This window comes from Geospiza fortis, unplaced genomic scaffold (assembly GCF_000277835.1).
Source record: "Geospiza fortis unplaced genomic scaffold, GeoFor_1.0 scaffold185, whole genome shotgun sequence".
NCBI classification, from domain to species: Eukaryota; Metazoa; Chordata; class Aves; order Passeriformes; family Thraupidae; genus Geospiza; species Geospiza fortis.
Genome location: NW_005054469.1, coordinates 301,339 through 321,583, shown reverse-complemented (window position 1 = coordinate 321,583; position 20,245 = coordinate 301,339). Strand labels below are relative to the sequence as shown.

Genomic DNA, 20,245 nt, shown 5'->3' with positions numbered 1-20,245 from the left:
GCAGTCAATTCTTTTGGGACAAAATGTAGTACAAAACTAGGCTCAGGAAACCATAATTGATGCCTGAGTTAGGTAGGAATTATTATAATCATCTTCTCATACTATTATTTAGCATACAGTACCTGTTCTGAAATGCTGCACCATGCCTGAGTTGCTTGCCATTTTGAAGGTTTACACTTACAAAGAAGCTAATCTGACAGCACCTAGCCCATAAATGAAGTCATATCCTTATGAAACCCACTACAAAGTCAGACAATATACTCCAAGGGAAATCTATGTATTTCAATTTGTTGCTGTAAAGCAGGATGGGCTGGCAACAACACAGCCAGAACTCCAAAATCTTTCCATCTCTGCTGCATGTGGATGAGTATGGAAAAAACCTCAGGGTTTACAGTACTTAGAAGTATGACGATTTGGGTATTAATTTTACAATAAGAAGGATTTCTTTCTTTTGCACTGCTATTGCAATACTTTGCTGCTGGATGATGTTTTGCTGGGAGGGAGGAAGGGAGGGAGGGAGGAAGGGAGGGAGGGAGGAAGGAAGGAGGCTTACCTTGTGTTGTCCCGTCCAGTCCCATGAGACATCTCATTGCCCTGATGATTTGCTCTGCTACAGGGGGACACATGGATGTGGCGTACACAGCACTATGAGAATGAGTTCGTAAAAAGTCCACAAGGTCCTTACACAAGCAAAACAGAGCATGAATGAGCTTTGAGCTGGCCAAACAGCAGATCTCCCTCTTAACTACTGCAGGAGTGGGAATGTGCAGAAGGAGGAGGACATTTCACCAGCTACTGGATTGCATTCTTGACTGCCACTGTTAATACACGGCCTGAAGAAACATCAGGCAGGTCCAAATGCTTTACCATATAAGTGGGACAATTACAGCTGAAACAAAAATCTGGAATAGAATAATGTTTAATTCTGTGCTCAGACTTATTATAAAGGAGCCAAAATGATTTCAAGACAAATGAACAGCTGCACTTAAAATAATGCTGCTCAGTTCCCCTCTTGTAATGAAACAAAGCCTATATGACATCAGTATAGGTCCTCTGCTACATCACCTAGCCCAGGATAAACAACCTCACTGAGATCTATCTTTGTCTGTAAGCACATAAATTTTCAACCAAAACTTTCAATCAGTGTGGCAGGTACAGTCATGTCAGTGTTGGTATAACTGCTTTAACATTTCCTAAGAACACAATCTGTCCTCTTAGAAAAACCACTGATATACTGTAGGCATCTCCAAAACACCAGTAACTCTCCTGAATTCAGGCATGCAGTAGGAATTCAGATCTTACTAAGATCATCATTGTTATAACAACTTATATCTCCTAGTGTGAAATATCAGAGAAACAGTTACCACACTAAAAGTTAAGTGCATGTTAGTGAGAAAGGGATGAGACCTGTTTGAAAATTGACTTTGCTAAAAAAATAAAATCAGAAAAGAAAATCCAGTGAGAGTAACACAAATCACTACCAAAATGCTGTATGAGTCTACATAGTAACTCCAGTGCTGAGGATAAAGATTTGCCTAATCTTACACAGGTTGTGCTTGGCCATATTGCATTTGTGTTCCTAAGGGTTTGGTTAAAAGCTAAGAAGGCTTCTGGGCTCCAGCTGATGCAGAATAAACAGCACCACTGTGAGTTTTTGCCTACAGAAAGGAACATAAATGGGTGAATGGGTGACCAGCCTTCCAAGGTTGAGAAGCCTGAGGCAATACTTCGCGATACACATAGGCGTGAAAAGAGTGATGCCTTTTCACCCAAAAGAAACCTCCCAAGGATTAGAGGACAAATTACATGGGACTTTACTTTTCACAGGTCTAATCCTTCTATACTTTCTAGCTACATTACCCACATTATTTTTGGTAAGAAATAAATGTACAGATACAAATTCAGGAAGCCAAGGAAACAAAGAAAATTGATTCGCGATCTATTATGACACTTGGTTTTAAGATCTCCAGGGGCAAACCCAAAAAAACAGTAAGAGATACAAAGTTTATACTTTCTTATAGCCCTTTTATTCTACTGTAGGGCTACCCTTATTAATGTTATCCTGACAACAACCATATGGGCTGAATAAACAGGCTTCCCACTCATTCAGCAGACTGCTTAAAAAATACATTCAGCTGGGTATGAAAAGAAAAAATAATCAGCAGCCATTTGATCTCTCTGTCAAGCAACAAAACCAATGACATTTCACAATGGTGCTGATTGTGCTTTCTCTTCTACACCCCCAGTTAAAGCAAGCTCAGCTCTACTTTTTGTTGACATCTGTTGTTGGCAAGAGATTGTTTTGTTAATGTATGCGGAGCAACTGAGGACACAGAATTTACTATTGCAAAAGGCCCCCAGTAACCTCTTTCTCCATTCTCCTAAAAAATGTAACTATGTCAATTCACAACTCTTTAGGAATTTTATTATCAGTGGATGAAACTGTGGTTTCAATCTCTCAATATTGCTTCACATACTGTTTACAAATGTGAAACAAAGTAATGAGCAATCCGCATGCAAATTAATGTAGGGAAGTATATTAGCCAACCACAACATGTCCAAACATTTCCAAGACAAACAACAATCATCAGAGTGGCACAGAATAATCCAACTCAAGCAAATTACATAATATGAACATGAGACAAAAATAAGAAAGTCTGACTGTTTGATGTGCATTTGGGATCCAAGCAAAAATTATGCTAACTTTAGAACAGCGCTCACGTTAAGCAGTCTGTTCAAAAAGATACTGAAAAATATCATACATCATACAAAAGCAGTTCCCATGCCCTTGATGTGAAATTGTTTATGATTTCCTCCTACCTTTTTGCCAGCTATGTATCCTCCAGCTGCACCAAAGCTCTTTGTGAACGTTCCCATTAATACATCAACATCATTGGGACTCATCCCGAAGTATTCCACAACTCCTCGGCCCGTTGCTCCCACTGCACCAATGCTATGAGCTTCATCCAAGTAGAGGTATGCTTTGTATTTGTTCTTCAGGGAGACTATCTCTGGCAGGCGTACGATGGACCCTTCCATGCTGCTCGTGGAGAGAATCAGGGGTGAGCAACACACCCTCCACTGACAGAAAATATAGCCATTGATTGCCTTAGTCCACCAAAGTTCTTCTGGAATCTCAATTTTTACTTACAATCCAAAAAAAACCACCAAAACTTGCAGCCCATTCCCACTTGCAGGTCAGTACAAAAGAGTTAAATGGTTTTAGAATTCAAACATTGAAAACCAGTCAAAAAGTCTTTAGATGTTTGTAAATTGTCAACGTGTCAGAGGAGAGAAGGAAAGGTGTAAAGCAAGGTGGAGATACTTATTCTAAGCAGCACGCTACAGTTCATCTCTACAAAACAAATATTATAAAGAACAGCTATAATTCACTGGTCCTTGCTTACTTCATTGTCAGCTACTGTGGCAATATTTGGGCATAACAGCTCTAGAGCAAATTCATCTGGTGCAGAGGAGCTGGGTCCAACATACTCGGGAGATGGGCCATGTGAAACCCACAGCTGGTGGTATAAACTCTAAGCATTCCCAGTGTTCACAGAATCACAGATTAAAACAGGCAGCTGAAATCCAGTCTTGCCAATTTTTGCTTCGATATGAACTTTTTAGGAAATGTAGCCTGCTACCTAGTAATCAAAAGTAAAATAAGTTTCCATTCCTTTTCTTTTCACTTTCTTACAGCCATGCAGGAAAACAAATTATCCAGAACTGGCACAAGTTGCCCAGAGAAGCTGTGGATGCCCTATACCTGGCAGTGCTCTAGGCCAGGCTGGATGTGGCTCTGAGCAACCTGGTTTAGCAGAGGATGTCCCTGTCCATGACAGGGGGGGTTGGAACAAGATGAGTTTTCAGGTCCCTTCCAACCCAGACCATTCCATGATTCTGTGATTAATGATGTACTGAGATTTATAGAAAGGGGAAGAGATGATCTTTTGCACTGTTGGTGGTTGTGTCAGTAAATGGGAAGGCACAGAGGAGGTGTCCAGCAAAATGAAAACACAGGGAGATAAATAAGAAATGCTCTCTGATCCCATAAAGATGGCATTTGCAAAGTATTGCTGTGAAGACTTGTGTCTTGAAAACATTTGTGAGATGACCACAGCTATGTTTTGATATGCTCAGATGCACTCAATATTCATTTCATAATGAGTTAATCATGTTCTCTTCCACTAGCTCTAGTAAGCAGGTCTTTAAAGACTAAAAACTTCTTATCAAACACAAATTCAGTGTGCTGTGGGCCAGGAAAACCAGAGCTCTGCAGCTAAGGCCCACAGCTAAGGTGTATCCACTTGCAAATGCAACAAGTTTCAGATGACCAGAAGCATGGACTGTGGTCCCATATAGCAATATATAATATACAATATTACAAAAGCAAGTACAAAAGAGAAGTGCAATCAATAGTGCCTTGGAAACTTTTGGATCCTGGACCAATGGCTTTCACAGGCTGCTTTGTTGCCACTTGTACTGTTCAGCTGGAAGTTTGGCACCAGAAAAGGAGCACAATGTGTTTTTAGCACTCGGGAAATTTCTCACAATTTTAGTCCTTCTTCATCCTTTGGTCTCCTGAGTAAACTTGGAAACTGGTCTCCAGTTTTTCAGGAGACCTGCCCAAAGACAAGTCTCCATTAGTGTAACAGCATGGGGGAGTAGCCATGGACAAGGGTTGCCTGTGCTCTTCACACTGGGAGGTTCAGAGAGCCTGGCTGTGTGTGCCTGGAGGCATATTTTTGGCTGTTGCTGACTGCTGGCAAATCATGTCCTTCTGTCTTGCCCAGCCATCAAAGAGGCAGCTGTAGGACTGTGTGTTGGCACCACGGTCCCTTGCAGCAAAGAAGGGTGGGCTTGTACTGCAAGCTCCTGAGGACTGGGCTTTTTCACTTTTCCCAAATGGCAGTTGGCAGCTGGGGGAGAAGCAATTTAAACCACCACAGCTATTTTCCTAGTGAATACAAGGGCAGGGCCCACAGTCCTTACATAGCCCAGAGCCAAAGCATCAGTCAGCTAAAATGACACTGAGGTACTGGATGTGCTTGGATGTGCACCATCGTACATGCTGGGCTTGGCAGATTTCAGCTGTGTCTGGTGGGTCTGCAGGGAGAGAGAGCCAAGGAGCACCTCTGCACACTGCAATCCCACCCTCCACCTTCCTGCATGCTTGGGCACAACAGCCAGGCACAGAAGGACAATAATCATTTTTCCACATTTATATGGTCATCATAAGCCTTGGTGGCTAATGGAGATTCAGGCAGGAGAGACAGCATTTAACTTCAAAAAGAGTAAAAAAGGGTAAATTAAAAATGCTGGGTATTTGTGTAATGGAAGGAAAGTTGTGCTGAATCCCAGAATACATGAAGCTGGTACATGGCTGATGCAAGACTTAACCATTTAGAAGATTTAATGAAAACTTTTCTTTCTCATATGAGTAGGAGATTTCTCTTGGAACTCTAAGCTGCTTAGCAAAACAAGGCACTTGTATTCCGTTTCAGTTTTGATCTACTGTTCTTGAAAGATGCTGGCTGACATAAATGCAAGAGTTGACAGAGGTCCTAATGTGGCCTTGAAGCATCCATGGAACAGATAAAGTGCTGCTGAAGTCATGTATATGCTCTACGCTGCCACTGCAACAGGTCCCAGCCATCCTGATGACAGAGATGAGAAGTGTTTTGCTGCCAGCTCTGGTCTTGGTCTCTCTTTTGACCCTGGGAGATGGTTAATGATATGCACACCACTGTCTCTCAAATTGCTTTAAGATAAAGCTTCACATAACCCCTTGAGTAGCTCAAATGCAAAGTCTACTGAATCCTCCAGTAAATGTTTATGTCAAGGGAGCTTAAACCAAAGAGCCAGAAGGGAACTGTACTGGTTCTGTCTCACTCTGGCTGGGCCTCTTAGCTTTGTGTACAAACGTATTGATCTATTTCCAGATCTGCTGAAGCACACAGGGCACATTAAAAAACCCCAGATGCAGATGAACTAAAGCTGGCTCTGCCCAGGCCAGGTGTTCTCATTGCATGGTATGACATCCTGTCTTGTAGCACAAATTCCTAGCTTGGTGGGCTGGGCCTCTTAGCTTTGTGTACAAATGTATTGATCTGTTTCCAGATCTGCTCAAGCACACAGGGCACATAAAAAACCCCCAGATGCAGACGAACTAAAGCTGGCTCGGCCCAGGCCAGGTGTTCTCATTACATGGTATGACTTGTAGCACAAATTCCTAGCTTGGTAGCAGGGATGGAAAGCTTCCAGATTGCAGCTGACCCTCCTCTCCCTTGTGTAGTGGACAGGCACAAAAACTTGGGTCAGTACACACTCATTTTGAACGTACTTCCAGAAGTGAAGAGATAATCCTAAATTTTTAGAACACTCCAGTTTGGAACTTGATTCAACCCCCACCAAAGCACTGATGTTCTTCCTGATGCAGATGTTGAATTGTGGATCCAGGTGCTTTGAGAGACAGGAGGTGTGTGCTTGGATTGGTCACTTCACTTGGAATACAGGCTCGCCCTTGACATGATATTGATGGGGTTTTTGGCCAGTTATATCTTGAAACTTCTTGGGAAAAGAGGTATCCCACCTCTTCATCTCTAAACATGCCCTAGAGTACCACTATATTTTCAACATTTGAAGAGTTTATCTGTTCCCCTTTCAGGCTAGTTTGTAATTGGGAAAAATCTCTCCTTTCCTGGCCTGCTACTCACAAGACACTTTAACAGTTACTTTAGGTACTGTTTTCTTACATAAACTTCGTACATTCATACAACAATCTTTGTTTTGTAGTTTAGAGTAATAATTTTAAGGAAATCTGCCCTCAAATACAACTCCATTTCAACACTGAAATTATAGAAATTTTAACCTTTAATGCTGGTGCTTGGCCAAGGACATTAAATGTTACATCATTTTTTTTCTGGAAGTCCAGACACTTATCCCAGGAAATAAAAAAAAAACAACAAAAAAACCTGCTAAATTTCCTACACTATTGGCATTGAATCCCAAGGAACTTAGAATGAACATGAAAAGGCTTTGGACAATATCTAACTGATCAGAGCTATTTTCTTAGCTGAAAGGGAAAATACACAAATTAAATTAAAAGTAAGGAAAAAACAAATGAAAACCAATCTGTTTCGATCAATTTCTGATTCTCCATAACTTCTGCCCTGAGCCTTGGCCTATCTGACTCCTAAGTAAACATGCATGGAAGAGAGCAGAAGCCTACCACAAACCATGTAAGAACACAGTAACTGATTAATCCTGAACTGGAAATGGTGGAAGCCAAGGAAAACATTAGCTGGAATTCAAATAATAAAATTATTATTTAGCAAGTCAGTTTAACTTGTGCCCTGGTTGCTGCCAAAACTTCTTCATGCTTTTTGGAGTCAAGATTGATGGCTAGATGGTCTCCCTCAGTTTGGAGCACAAACTGAATATATTTGCTCCTAGGCTTGTCCAAGTTAAAAACCAGCTTTCACTAGGAGTTACATTTACTTTTGATGATTTTTTTCTTTTTAAGATAATAGAGACATTAAAAAGCAAACAAAAACATACCTAATGCTATTTATTTGACATGTAGCTTGAGTGCTTCCCAAGTCAAGGGGCCAATTTTGCCTTGAGTTGCTTTAACCAAGCAAAATCTGTGGTTTATGGTTCCAAACACAAGTCTGATTTCCAGAAATGCTCATGTTGGCTAACAATAACCCTTTTCAAATTTTGCCAGCTGGTAAGTGTAAACACTTTAAGATACTCCTAATGGAAACAGAAGGCAAATTTCTTTCCATACCATAAACTTCATCATACTAAGACTATGGTATCCCATATAACAGTATTTTTTTAAAGAAGGAAAGCTTAGTGTTTTCTTTTACTTCTCTGGAAAAGGCATTTCTGTAAAAATCTGCCGGGCCAAACTTGCAAATCAAGATATTTTAACTTGGAGAATGGCTCTGACCAAGTTATTTAAATTCTATGTTTGCTGTCCCTGAAGCATAACTTAAGGAAAAAACATAAAAAGCAGTATTAACTATTGTAAGAAGAATACACTAACTGCACTCTAACTCCTCTTAAACCCTCTTGATGAATGTTAATTTGACATCTGGCAAACCTTCAAGAAAACTATCATTAGCCAATATGGGGCTGGAAAATTTTAGTCTTTAAAAAACCCGGGCCAAGAAAGGAAAGAACATACACACGAAAAGAGTAAGAGTATTTCTACTCTGTCCTTCTCCAGCTTTCTTGTTTTTTTTAATTTTTGCATATGAAATGTTCTTAGCTACCAGTTGGCTGGTTACTGCCAAAACTTCTTCATGCTTTTTGGAGTCAAGATTGATGGCTAGATGGTCTCCCTCACTATTAGTGACCTGAGCTTCCTTCTTTCAGAACCTTATGCCTTTCAGCAGCATAGACACTCAGGGCATGAGTGGTCTTAACATTATTTAGTCTTTATGGAGCTGAAGGAACTTAATGGCTCCTTTAAGCAGGTATTCTGAGGTTTAAGGTGCTTTTATTTTGCATTCCAACAGAAGGTTTTGGAATTCTGGAAAACTAAAACTCATTTGAGAATGAACTGTAAAACTATAGGAAAAGAAAACTCTACACCAAACATAAATCTGGAAATGCAGTTATAAGTTAGTATAGTTAAATAGCTGACAGTGGGTTTGCTCCATTTCTTGGGCTGATCCACACCTCTGTGTTACCAGGCTACCTTCTCACTCCCTAGTGGTCAATATTCAGGATAAAGGATTTAAAAGTGAACAAAGCTCAGCAGCTGGAGCCTTTTCTGCCAGCCATGTGACCCCTGGGAACATTTGTCAGTAAAATGTTGGTGGTCCACTTAATTTCTGTGTGATCAAAGCCCTTAAATCCAAGCTTTCTTTTAGTAGTGCCAAGCAATGTTTATTTGTAGTTTTGCTCTGTTTATTCTGGTTGAAAGGACACGTTCAGCCTGCTTTGGATCAGCTGATCTGCTGATCCTGTTTCACCTCTGAGTGACAGGTGTTTAGATAAGGACTGATTTGGTCTCTTTGCAGATGGAAAACGTTACGCAAAAAGAAAGCACTGACAGCTATGAAGTTGTGATGACATGAGATCCTAGAAGATTTCTTACAAAAAAAAAACCTAATTGGCTAAGCTGTGCCAGCATTTTGCAGTAAAATGGCTTAAGTGACTGCCCATTGAGATTGGCTGTATTTCAGCAACACATGATACAATCCCCACATACAAAGTTTTAATGGCACTTTTATAAACCCTGTCATGACCTGTGAATGAGTGGTTCTGGTTTCCTTCTCTCTGGGGCAGGTATTGCTACTCCCCAAACCACCCTTGTTCTGCTCCCCCATCTCCTGTCATCATTGCAGTAGACTTGCCTACATCCCTGCAAACCTTCTTTCTGTTCACACCCCTTCTTCTTCAGCCCTTCCCTTCTCCAGCTCCCACCCAGGAGTGGCTCCTCCTCCATGAGCTCTTGCCTTCTCCAGACTGGAGCAGTGGTCAGGATGAAGGCCAGGATGATGAGCCTGGCTGGTGCCACTGCTTTGCTGCTCAACTCCAGCGACTGTTTGCCTTTCTTGTTGGGTCTAAGATGCACCACATGAGTGCACTACACATTGTACACCTGACTTAGGTGCTCTATAATTACATTGTATTATTGAAGCTGCTATTATCAGATGCATTCTCAAAGGCACTTCTCTCATTTGAACTCCTCCAGGGACTAGGGCTATGTTAAATACCACTACATAATTATTTGAAAGCCAGTCTTTCAATTTTCCTGTTAAAGTGCGAGTCTATTAGACCCAGCACTAGCTACTAAAAAGGTGCTGATATCACTTAACCTAAATTAAGCTTAAGATTTCAGCAGCTGGGCAAGAAGTGGGCATGCAGAGCTTAATAAATTCTGTATAGTTGTCTTTTGATCTGCCCATGTGTAAAAAACAACTCCAGAAAGCTCAGCTTGCTCAGCAGAACCCCTCACCAACCACAGTTCCACAAACTTTATCACATCTGTCACAACATACATCACCTTACCTGTCTTGCTCTCAGTACATCTCCCACTCAACTGTTATTTGCTAAATCAACATTCAGAACAATGTACAGGATCTAGTTGTAGCTATAGGATACAAGGTTCAGGCTGTCATAATGGGAATCAACACATTAATGAGATCACAGAAAGTTAGTGCAACTTCCCCTCTCATTAAGATTTCCCTCAGATACTTAGAGTCAGAGTTTGCACCCCTCAATTCATCCTTCTGTCCTCAGAAATGATGGAATACTCATCTTTCTACCACAGAGACATACCTGTAGATGCCCTCCACCAGGATGATAATTTTTCTCCATGCTCTGTGGGTGCGAGGCTGTCCATATATTATTGCATCTCTCAGCAGCTTCTCGAGGCTCTGCATATCTTTATTTAAAAATAAGGAAAAGGAAGAAGGAAAAACATTAATAATTTTTTGTCAAGAACTTTCAATTTTCTCTTGGATGTTATTTTTCCTAGTCAGCAAAAGACAACATTAACAAAAATTGTCAAGAACTTTCAATTTTCTCTTGGGTGCTATTTTTCCTAGCCAGAAAAAGACAACATAAAAAAGAGTGTCCTAAAGATAAACTTCTTTTATTATTAGGCAAGACCCAACAATTCCTTTCATTGCTGTGAATGCAATTTAGTGACAAGAAGAGTTATAAAAGCTTCCAGTTATTCACCTGATCTGGGAAACTTCTAGAAATACTCAGCATACATTTGTATTTAAAGGCAAAAGGGAATCACTTTGCTTCAGTACTGAGGCTAACTGCCAGCAGTTCTGTGTAGGGGCTGCTGATACTCATAATTTATCAAGGATTCAGTTGTGAGTTTTAGTCGCTTTCCAACCACAAGCTCACAAAGAACAAGCATTTCCTCAGCAAAGGTTTTGACAAGGCTGCATGAAGCACATAAGGATGGCAGCAAGAGAAGTCTTGTCCTCCTCAAGAAGGAAAGCAAGTGGAAGGTTGCTGGTGAGAGAGGAAGAGGCAGATGGGTACAAGCACATGGCATGGATACACTGATCTGGTGCCTAAATGCTTGGCACTGGCAAGACTTCAATATAAGTCTTCAATATAAGGAGGCCTGGAATAAGGTTATGATCCTTAGCTGCTTCCTTAAGGGCTGAGAGTGGGTCATCAAAAAGTATCTTGAAGGAAAGCCATTGAAATTTTGAAAAAGATGGAAGAAGCAAGAAAATATACCACAGAAATCAGGGTCAGGCCAAATGTGACTCTCAATGCACCAGCATTGTGGTGTCGCCAATGAATGGATACTCTTCAAAATGAATTATTTGGGTGCTTTTCAGGAATCTGGATTGGCATTTCAGAATGTTTTTCAAGAACATCCTGTAGAGTCTCATAATACCCAAATAACACTACAGATCAGCTCAAACCATGGGCTGAGAAAATCAGTGGCATTTTCCCACAACACAACCCCATTTGCTTCAGCAACACAACACAGCTGATACAACCTTCTACAATAGCACAAGGTTAATGTGTAAATGAATTGTCCTGAGGAAAAAATATACACCTCAGAAATATTAATATTGACCCATACTTTGGTTTCTACCCTAGAGGACTGGAGCCATCTGCACATTAATTGGCCAATGTGAGTAACCTGTGCCCTGAGAGATGGCCAGGTTATGATCTGAACCCTTCCACATCCTGATGCCTCACCTCTTCCTAGGAATATTCAGGGATGCTGGTGGAAGGTGAAGTTCTCAGTAACCAAGCTGCAACTCTGCACCTGACCTAGCAAGTCCCTGCTGTACTCTACAAAGCACAAAATAGGCATGGACAATATCAGCTGCCCCTTGTTTCAGTGGTGCAATGGCCTGCACACCTCAGTGAGCTCTGAGATAGAGAATGCTGCTAGGAATAATGCAGTGCAGACAGCACACTTTCCACTAGATGGCAACCAAGGAAATGAAAGTTCTTTGGTGCTTTGTATGAGAAAGTTAAAACCAAGCTGAGAATTCGCAGCTGCTCACATTCTCTTTTGTTTCAAGTAGATAATATTTAGAACTCCTTTTAAAGGGCTCCCTCAGGATGACAGAGAGCTCACAGGAAAACTTAGACATCCCCTTTTCTCCACCAAACTATTCTCTACAGATGTCAGTGTCTTCTAAATCCTTTTGGGACCTTTGAACCCCTTTTCTGAATCACACAGGGTTTTTCAATTCAGTGTTCTATGTGTCAGTCCAGATTGGCTCTTGACTTCAGAAAAGCCATTCTGCCTCTGAGCTAAAAGCATGGCTTGAACATTTAGTTGTTCTAGCACATGCACATGAAAAGAAAAAAAAAAGGAGAGAGGAAATGAAGTGAAATGTATATAATTCTGTTTTAAAAAAGACATGGCTGTGAATAAGTCCTCTGTCCAAACTACCATGGAACATGAGACCTCAGACTGGGGAGAACTTCTGCAAGAGATGAGGTTCCCTGATTTTACACATAATATAGTCCTGCTGGAGTACAGGCTAAGAACACGTCTGTTTGCAGGATCAGAGCTATCTCGCTTTCTTTCTGATGTCTCATTTTGAAAAACATGTATGTGTGACCCTTTCTGAAGCCTGTAATAGTCAACACATAATTTTTTCATGTGCAAATGAAATTTACTGATCTATTAACTGCCTCACTTGGAAAGGGGAAACAGGCAGAAAGAAAAAAATCTTTAGTATTCCCCACAAAAGGCTGCTTCTGTTCTTCAAGGTGAAAACAATGCTCTGTGTGCTTGTGCTTAAGCTTTTGAGAAAGTGGGATCTACTGAATGCCAGGAAAAACAACAGCACAACCTCAGATGACTTTCAGATATCAAATTATTTACTCATTAAATAGAGTTAGATTGAGAGACATTAGGATATTAAGATGATGAGCTGCATGAGTCCATCTTGAATAACCAGTTATAGAGAAAATAACAGTGCTTCCTTGTTTGACCATCACCAGCCCAGAGTTTTCAGCAGCAATGGCCAACAACTGCTCACCAGCCCAGGAGGTAGAGTTAAGAATTTGACTTGATTAATCAGTCAAAGCACAACCAAATCTGTCCATGTTTCACTTTCCACCTTCTCCTTACAGCATATTCCCCAGATATGGAGGATAAAGTTTCCTAAGAGGGGACAGTGGATCTATCAGTGGGTTGCTGGACTTGCATAACCCTTGTTTGAGATCTCTCATAGTTAATTCAAGAGCAATACCAGGAACACAAACTGCCAGTGGGCTGGAGCAAGTCTGAACCTGGGCAGGCAGAGTGTCATGCTGCCTGCAGTGCAGGTGGGACAGCAGGCTTCTGGAGGGAGCACAGCATGCTCAGGGAAACATCATGTCTCCACCCCTCATCCTTACACTGCAATGCTGGGGATGTCATCACCCTTCCCCTGTGTGGGCTGGAAACCTTCTGTGTGATGTCAGCTGAATCCTGTTTAATTAAAATAAACAGACTGCTGCTGCTCTCGTCACATTCTTCTTTTTGCTTTGTGCTTGTAACTCTGATTTTCAGTTCCTCCCTTTTGTACTCTCGTGCAAGGTGGCACAGACCCCGTGGCTGCACACAAATATCTTTGTTTGGAACGTGGGAGTGGTGATCACTGCAGCCACAGCAACAGTCTGAGACTCCCCTCCCTGCCCCTCAATAAATACCAATCTCTCTGAAAGTAAAGGGCAATGGCTCAAGAAAGCTCCCTGTGCACACTTGGCAGGTCAGATGTGGCTTTCTCAAGGCAGAGAGGGGGAAGGCAGACACAGCATGCAGGGAGCAGGACAGACCAGTCTCCTTGCCCTGGCAGCGTCTGTGTGTGTCACAGGGAATTACACCCAACTGGATTAGGCTGCAGTCCACCTATCTGGGCAACAATCTTGTGTCTGATAGTGGCCAGAGGCTCCAAGGAGCACAAAATCTTAGTGGGTAATGTGCCTTTCATCCTGCTCTGTAATAGCTGTAACACTGCCCTCCCTTCTGAAATTCAAGGGCTACCTACACAGTTGGAAAAAAAATTAAAAGTTAAGGAACCATCTTGTACCAAGCCACCACAAACTCTTGGAGTTTTGCAACCAAAGAGATCTCTTTGTAATTTTTACCTGCTTATTTATCTCTTTCATTTCGCCCCTATTTTATTTGCTTGCTTAATTAATTGCACTTAGTTTTCCACTTCTTTTTTTTATTTTCTTTAATTCCCTTCTTTTTAGCTAGAGAATATATTTGCTCTGAAAATTGAAGGCCTTCTGCCACCTAGAAGTTCCTTCATTATTAAGTACAGCTCCTCCAGGTAGCTGTGCATTCTCAAGGTGTTCACATGGCACCTGTATCTGAACTGCAAAGCAGTAATTTGACTGAGTAGACTGAGAAATGCCAGAGTTTGGATTAACATAAATTCACAATTGTTGTTCAAGCTGGAAACTGTTTTGTATGGAAACCTGGACAACTCACACCTGCATCACACACTTCTTGTCAACTACTTGATCTGTGAGAAACTAAAAAAAATCCATTACTACTTTCACAACTTTGAAAAGGTGCATAAGGAGGAGCTAGGAATGTATTGCCCTGATTGCCATTCAGATGCAATTCAACAACCAGATTACAGGCTGGATTTTCACCTAACCAATGTGCTTGGTTATGCTTTGCAATTTCCTGCCTTCCTCATAGGATCACTTGTTCTGACTGCTCAGTGAATGCAATGCATTGCAATCCCTTGCAATGAAGAGAACTGCAAATATTTTTTTCCCCCATGGCCTGAGTTCTGTGCCTTGTCACAACATTCCCTCTGACTTTTCAGGCAATTGCAAATCTAAACCTGAAAATGGGACTGCAATTGAGTTGCTTGATGCTCCATGGGAAAAATGTAGTAGAATTAGAAAGAATAAACAAATCCTAAGCCTTGTATGGTGCCTTCTTTTACAGGCTGGGAAGACCAGAACTCACTTGGATATAATCAGTCCATAACACCCTCATCTGTTCACTGAAGGAACACCTGATACCAGTATAAGACCCAGAACTGCTGTGAGAGAAACACCTTGATAAAATCACAGGCTGATTAATGGCTAAATATTTGGTTTTGCTTTTCAGGTTTTATTGGAAGGGTCAAGGATTTTGGCTAATACTTAACCAGATAAAGGTCAGAGGTCCTGAAAAAGGGCTTTTAAATGTGTGATGTTAGTAAAAGATTGCCTTAAAATTAAAAAGAAAAAAAGAAAAAAAGGTCAAAACCAGCCAATCTCTCCCTGAGACAGAAAGTAAAAACATCTGAGTTTAGCCCCCATTTAACTGAGGGACCCCCAACCCTGTCACTTGGGGAAGGTGGGAGAGACTCCCTGGAGACCAAAGCTGGTGAGGGTAACATCAGACACTTTCTAGCAAAAAAACTGACCAAGCCCAGGCCACTACTGCCCCAATGGTGGAGAGATGTTTTAGCATCCCACCTTCTCCCACTGCACATTGCTGCTGCCTGAATTCCAGTGCAGCACTGCAGCTCTGTCCTATCTTCCCAAAAAAATCCCTGCCTAGGAAAGAGCAACCTGAGGGGTGTCCACCCCACAGCAGGGGAGACAAAAGGCAGGTGCTTTGTGGGCAGGTCAGAATGATTTTAGTCCACTAAAACACTACTGCATATATTTAGGACTGCTTAAACCCTAAAATAAAATTGAAAAAAAAATTAAAATCCCTTAGACCTGTGATTCAGAGCAGGGGCTCCAGGGAGCTGAACTTTGCTGCTTGCACCCACAAAACCTCACAAATGCCTGACACAGAAAATCTCCCTTAAAGGCCAAAACCCATGTGCCAATACTGCTATGCCCTTAGCAGGGTGAAGATTGGAGACAGAGCTAAGGAGAGCCCACAGGAAGGGAAGGCCCTGTTCAACAGATTTTAGCTCTGGGGCTAAGATGGAATATTCCCTTCCATTTCTCTCACATAGATGATCTTTAGGTGTGTGTGCCTGTGCATTTCTCTCAGCCCAGGTCTGTAAATTCCTGTCGGTTTACAAGGAAGGGATTGTTCACTGGCAGTCAGGATGCAGGGCACATTCCTATGTCCAAATAAAAACAGACTTATAGGTCCACAGCACTTTTTTTCCCTATTATTCACTTTAGGGCTTGAAAACCTTCTCATACACCCATGCAATGTTTTTGTCAAAAAGTAAAGAGAACCTTTTATTTCACCTAGGAAAAGCACCACTTTAGGGCTTGAAAACCTTCTCATATACCCATGCAATGTTTTTGTCAAAAAGGAAATATATCCAGATGCCTTTTATTTCACCTAGAAAAAGCAGAGATGTCTATGGATTTTGTCTGTTCTAGAAAAGCTATACAGAATTTTATGGAAAGTGTAATGTCTAAGAGAGCTACCCACTTACTGTAATAGAACTTCATTAACTTCTACAAGAACTACATTATACATAATTAAGGTAATAGGTAGAGATTATTTCTTGTCTTACAAATGAAACAATCCTCTATTAATAATAAAATAATAATTATTTACTTTTGAAAGATGACAAATCAATCCTTATTCCAGATTTCATGCTTTGAAATAAAGTAATAATTTTACAGAATTAGCTACAGTACAGCCTTTGAAAGATGAAGGTACTTCATAGCAAGTTTAAAATGGTAGATTTTACTCTCTTCTCTGTGAAATATTTTTGTCATAGAACAAAGTTTTGTATCATTTTTCCTTAGACAGAGAGTTTTTCCATAACAGAGCAGGGAAAGTAAAGAGGATAGAGATTTATGCTCTTGTTAGAACTTGATGGTGAAATCAATGCTTATTAAAGATCTTAAAGCAGTAGCTCAAAGTGCAAAGTTTTCTATTCCTGCACAGGGTCAATACAGCAGAACCTTGCATTCACACCAATCACTGTGCCAGTCTGACAATTTGGGCATGCCTGTATATGTCACATACCCATATATGAGCAAGAATGGCTCTGGGAGCACAAGCAACACAGCTCTGGTCTAACAAAACAAAATATGTCTGAATGAAAAGAACCTTCCCCACCCAAGCTGGAATTTTTGGTCACTAATTAATACACTTCTGGTCAGTAATTTTTATGCTGTACTGACTTGTGTTACACTACTCCCTGACAGACTAAGAGGGCACGAGGCTGTCTGCTCCATTTTGGGTGAAAGCATGCATCCTACAAAGGCAGTCCTGCTGGGTCATGCCTTCCACTGCTATCTCCCCCAAAACACATCCTATTTCCCCCAAAGCAAAAGGCACTCACATACATCTCTGCATGAGTGATTTTAGTTGTTAGTGATGTGTAACTCATGGTATAATTAAGGAAATATTATTATAAGACACAACTTTTTAACCATAAAAATAACAAGCTGAGAGGCTCAGAGCAGGCTGAGAGAAAGCATGGGCATGTAAAGTTCTCTCTAAATGCAGTTTAGAGTCAAGACTACAGAATTGTGACAACAAAAGCTGTCACACAATTCCAACCAGTACTTGCATGTCGGAACCCAAGAAATTCCTCTGACTGCCCTAGAAGACTCGAGACCCTGGCAGGAGGCTTGGAGACCTTGGCACGGAGTCAAAGACCCCTGTGCCTTTGATTTTAACCCTTAGAAACAATTACCAACTTTGTGCAAAGAGTTGCAAGCCACAAGAGTTTGAATAGAATGATAGTGAATTTATCACCAAGTGAAAATGTAGAATTTTAAAGTTTTTAGAATGGGGGTTCAAGAAACAAAATAGAAGAATAGAAGAATAGAAGAATCTAAGCGTGTCCAGTCTTTCTCCTTCTTCTTCTTAGCCTCCATCTTCTGCTGTGATAGTAACACTTTTAAATTAATTTAGAGTAAAGACAAACTGTCTAACATAAGTGATAAGTATTAGAAAATTATTGTAAATAATGTACACATAATTTTTAGTATAAAAGATAACACCGCCCCAAGGTGGTCAGTATGCCACAAACCGACGTGTTAGACAGATCTCAGCAAGTCAGAGAAAGACAATGTATTAAATCAAAGCTAATAAACAACCTTGAAAATGAAAGCCAAAAAGTTCTGCCTTCTTCTTCAGTCTCAAAGCTGAGAAAGAGAGACTTTCTAACACCTCAAAGTCATCTTGACACCAAAGACCCTGTCACTTGCAAAAGTTCCCAAAGTTTCATTTTGGAAGTAAGCTAAGGCGATGTCCCAGCAATGGCATATAAGGCTGTCTTTGGCAAATAAGATCCTTAATCCTGAAACCAATGAGTTTTTCCAAAGCCCCTTGGATGGGCTTCCACTGAGGTTTGCCAAGATCCTTAAAGGAACTGTCTGCATTTTCCAGGGTTAGATTAGCGGTGTTTGGGTAGCTCACTATTATTTTTAGGCTCACCCATTATTCAGAAGAGCATCAGCTTTAATTTACTGTCAGTACAACAGAAGCTGACTAGGTATCAGGTTCTGGGGAGGGGAATGAGACATTGAGGAATGGTCAGAAACTGAATTCCTTAAAGCAAGCATGACAGCTCCAGGTGATATCTTCACAGCTGAGAGTAACATACTCCTCAGACTGAAATGTTTTCTGAAATGATGTGGGAAGTGACACAAGCCAGTTGGACTGCACACAGCACAGGTGGGTGGAGAGACTGAGAGTGTTTGGATTTGGGCAGTAAGAGGTCAACATTCAGGGCATGATGCAACCTGATTGAATGGGATAAGGCTTTGAACAACCAAGCAAAAGTTGAGAAAAGACTGGTGTGGCAACCATGCTTAGCATATCCAGATTTGTGGAAGTGGACCAAGTTGGGGTATGCTACAGTTGTTATATGAATAGTTAATTCTGTAAAAATATTCATGGTTCAGATGGTCTTTAATCCTCGAATGATCTTCAGAAATTGCTTCTTGCCCAAATTATGAACTGATATTAATTATAACAACATCTTATAGTATAATTATAGTGTTCTTTTCATTCCAACTCCTCCTTAGGCCTTTTACAGCATATGCATAATTCATTTTTGCTTCCCTTAAGCAACACTTACTAAAGACAAGGGATTGTATTAGCCATTAAGAAAGGTAATCAGACCACTCTTCTGATTTCTCACCACTACACTAGCTTCTAAACCTTTCTTGCCTGCTGGCAGCAGTGAGGATAGAAAAGGGAACTCTAATAGGGAATAAGGGAAAAGAACAAGCTCTTGTCATCAAAGGCAGTCCTAATGTCTCTGCCAGTAACCACAGCAACACTAACTGAATAAAAGTTAGAGAGTATGAGCATTTTAGAAGATAAACTATTACAATTGCAGAGTTAATGTGTGATTTCTGTACTAAAATACTATTTCAAAGAATATTTGGGATGATGCCGTTGATATAACCATCTGCATCTTTGCTATTAGATCTCTGGGAATTCAGAGTACTGCTTCAAAGGAATACCATGTTAAGGTAATTCTGGTTTCACTGAACCTGCTGGAAACAGGCATGTTTTTGTAAGTATGTTTCTACAGTTTCGGCTACAATGACAATAACAATAAAACTTTTGTGGCAGCACACAGTCATTCAGCAAGTCAAAAAGACACAACAGCAATTATAGTATTGCACTATTATTTTTCCCATCAGAAACCACTCATAATATTAAACAGTTGATCCTCCGGCCTGGACAAACGCATCATCTGGCAACTGACAGCAAAGTAAGCATTAAAAGAAATCATTCTTGCCTTTGAGGTCTGTAAAATTTTCCAACTTCAATACTTACTATTATGCTTGAAGATTCTAATAGTGGCGCCTGAAAGCCTCGCACCGAGCACGAGAGAAGTGTGGTTCAACTCATCACTTAGAATGAGGCAGCCCTGTGGAGAAGGAGTACAGTGAGCATCTGCATGAACTGGGAGGCTGCAGACTCGTGTGCAGCATACACAGGTAATACACAGGTGTCTGTGATAGAGCATTGCACCAGTTAAGCTGTAAGGATTAAACATTAAATGAATTTTCTGCCGCTTTCCTGAAGGTGCTGGGGTGTGTTACAGGGTTTCTTTGAGTTACGTCTAATAAGTTCTTGGAGATTTATATCACACCCCAGATAGTTGAGCCACCTCAGATGGCATAAAATCAGCAGGATGGCTTCTGTGGTAGTGTTGGAAACAGAAAAGTTTTAATAAAAGGCAAAATAACAACAACAACAAAAAAACAAAACCAAAAACCAAAAATAACCCCAAAAAACAAACAAACAAAAAAAAAGAGTTGGGGCAAGAGGTTCTTGCTCTTGGTAAAACACCTCACAAAAGCCATTAGGTTCTTTGTTCTCTTCCTTTTC

General features: G+C 40.8%; 1 protein-coding gene across 1 annotated transcript in view; it reads right to left on the bottom strand.

The window, feature by feature from the left end:
• The window catches only part of SPTLC3 (serine palmitoyltransferase long chain base subunit 3), an 81,622-nt gene that overhangs the window by 14,451 nt on the left and 46,926 nt on the right, over positions 1-20,245 (bottom strand). The window contains exons 7-10 of the mRNA XM_005428042.2: positions 19,688-19,781; positions 10,300-10,405; positions 2,821-3,040; positions 554-680 (exon numbers count right to left, since the gene is read on the bottom strand). Coding sequence (XP_005428099.1) covers positions 554-680; positions 2,821-3,040; positions 10,300-10,405; positions 19,688-19,781 — 547 coding nt within the window. The remainder of the gene's footprint in view (positions 1-553; positions 681-2,820; positions 3,041-10,299; positions 10,406-19,687; positions 19,782-20,245) is intronic.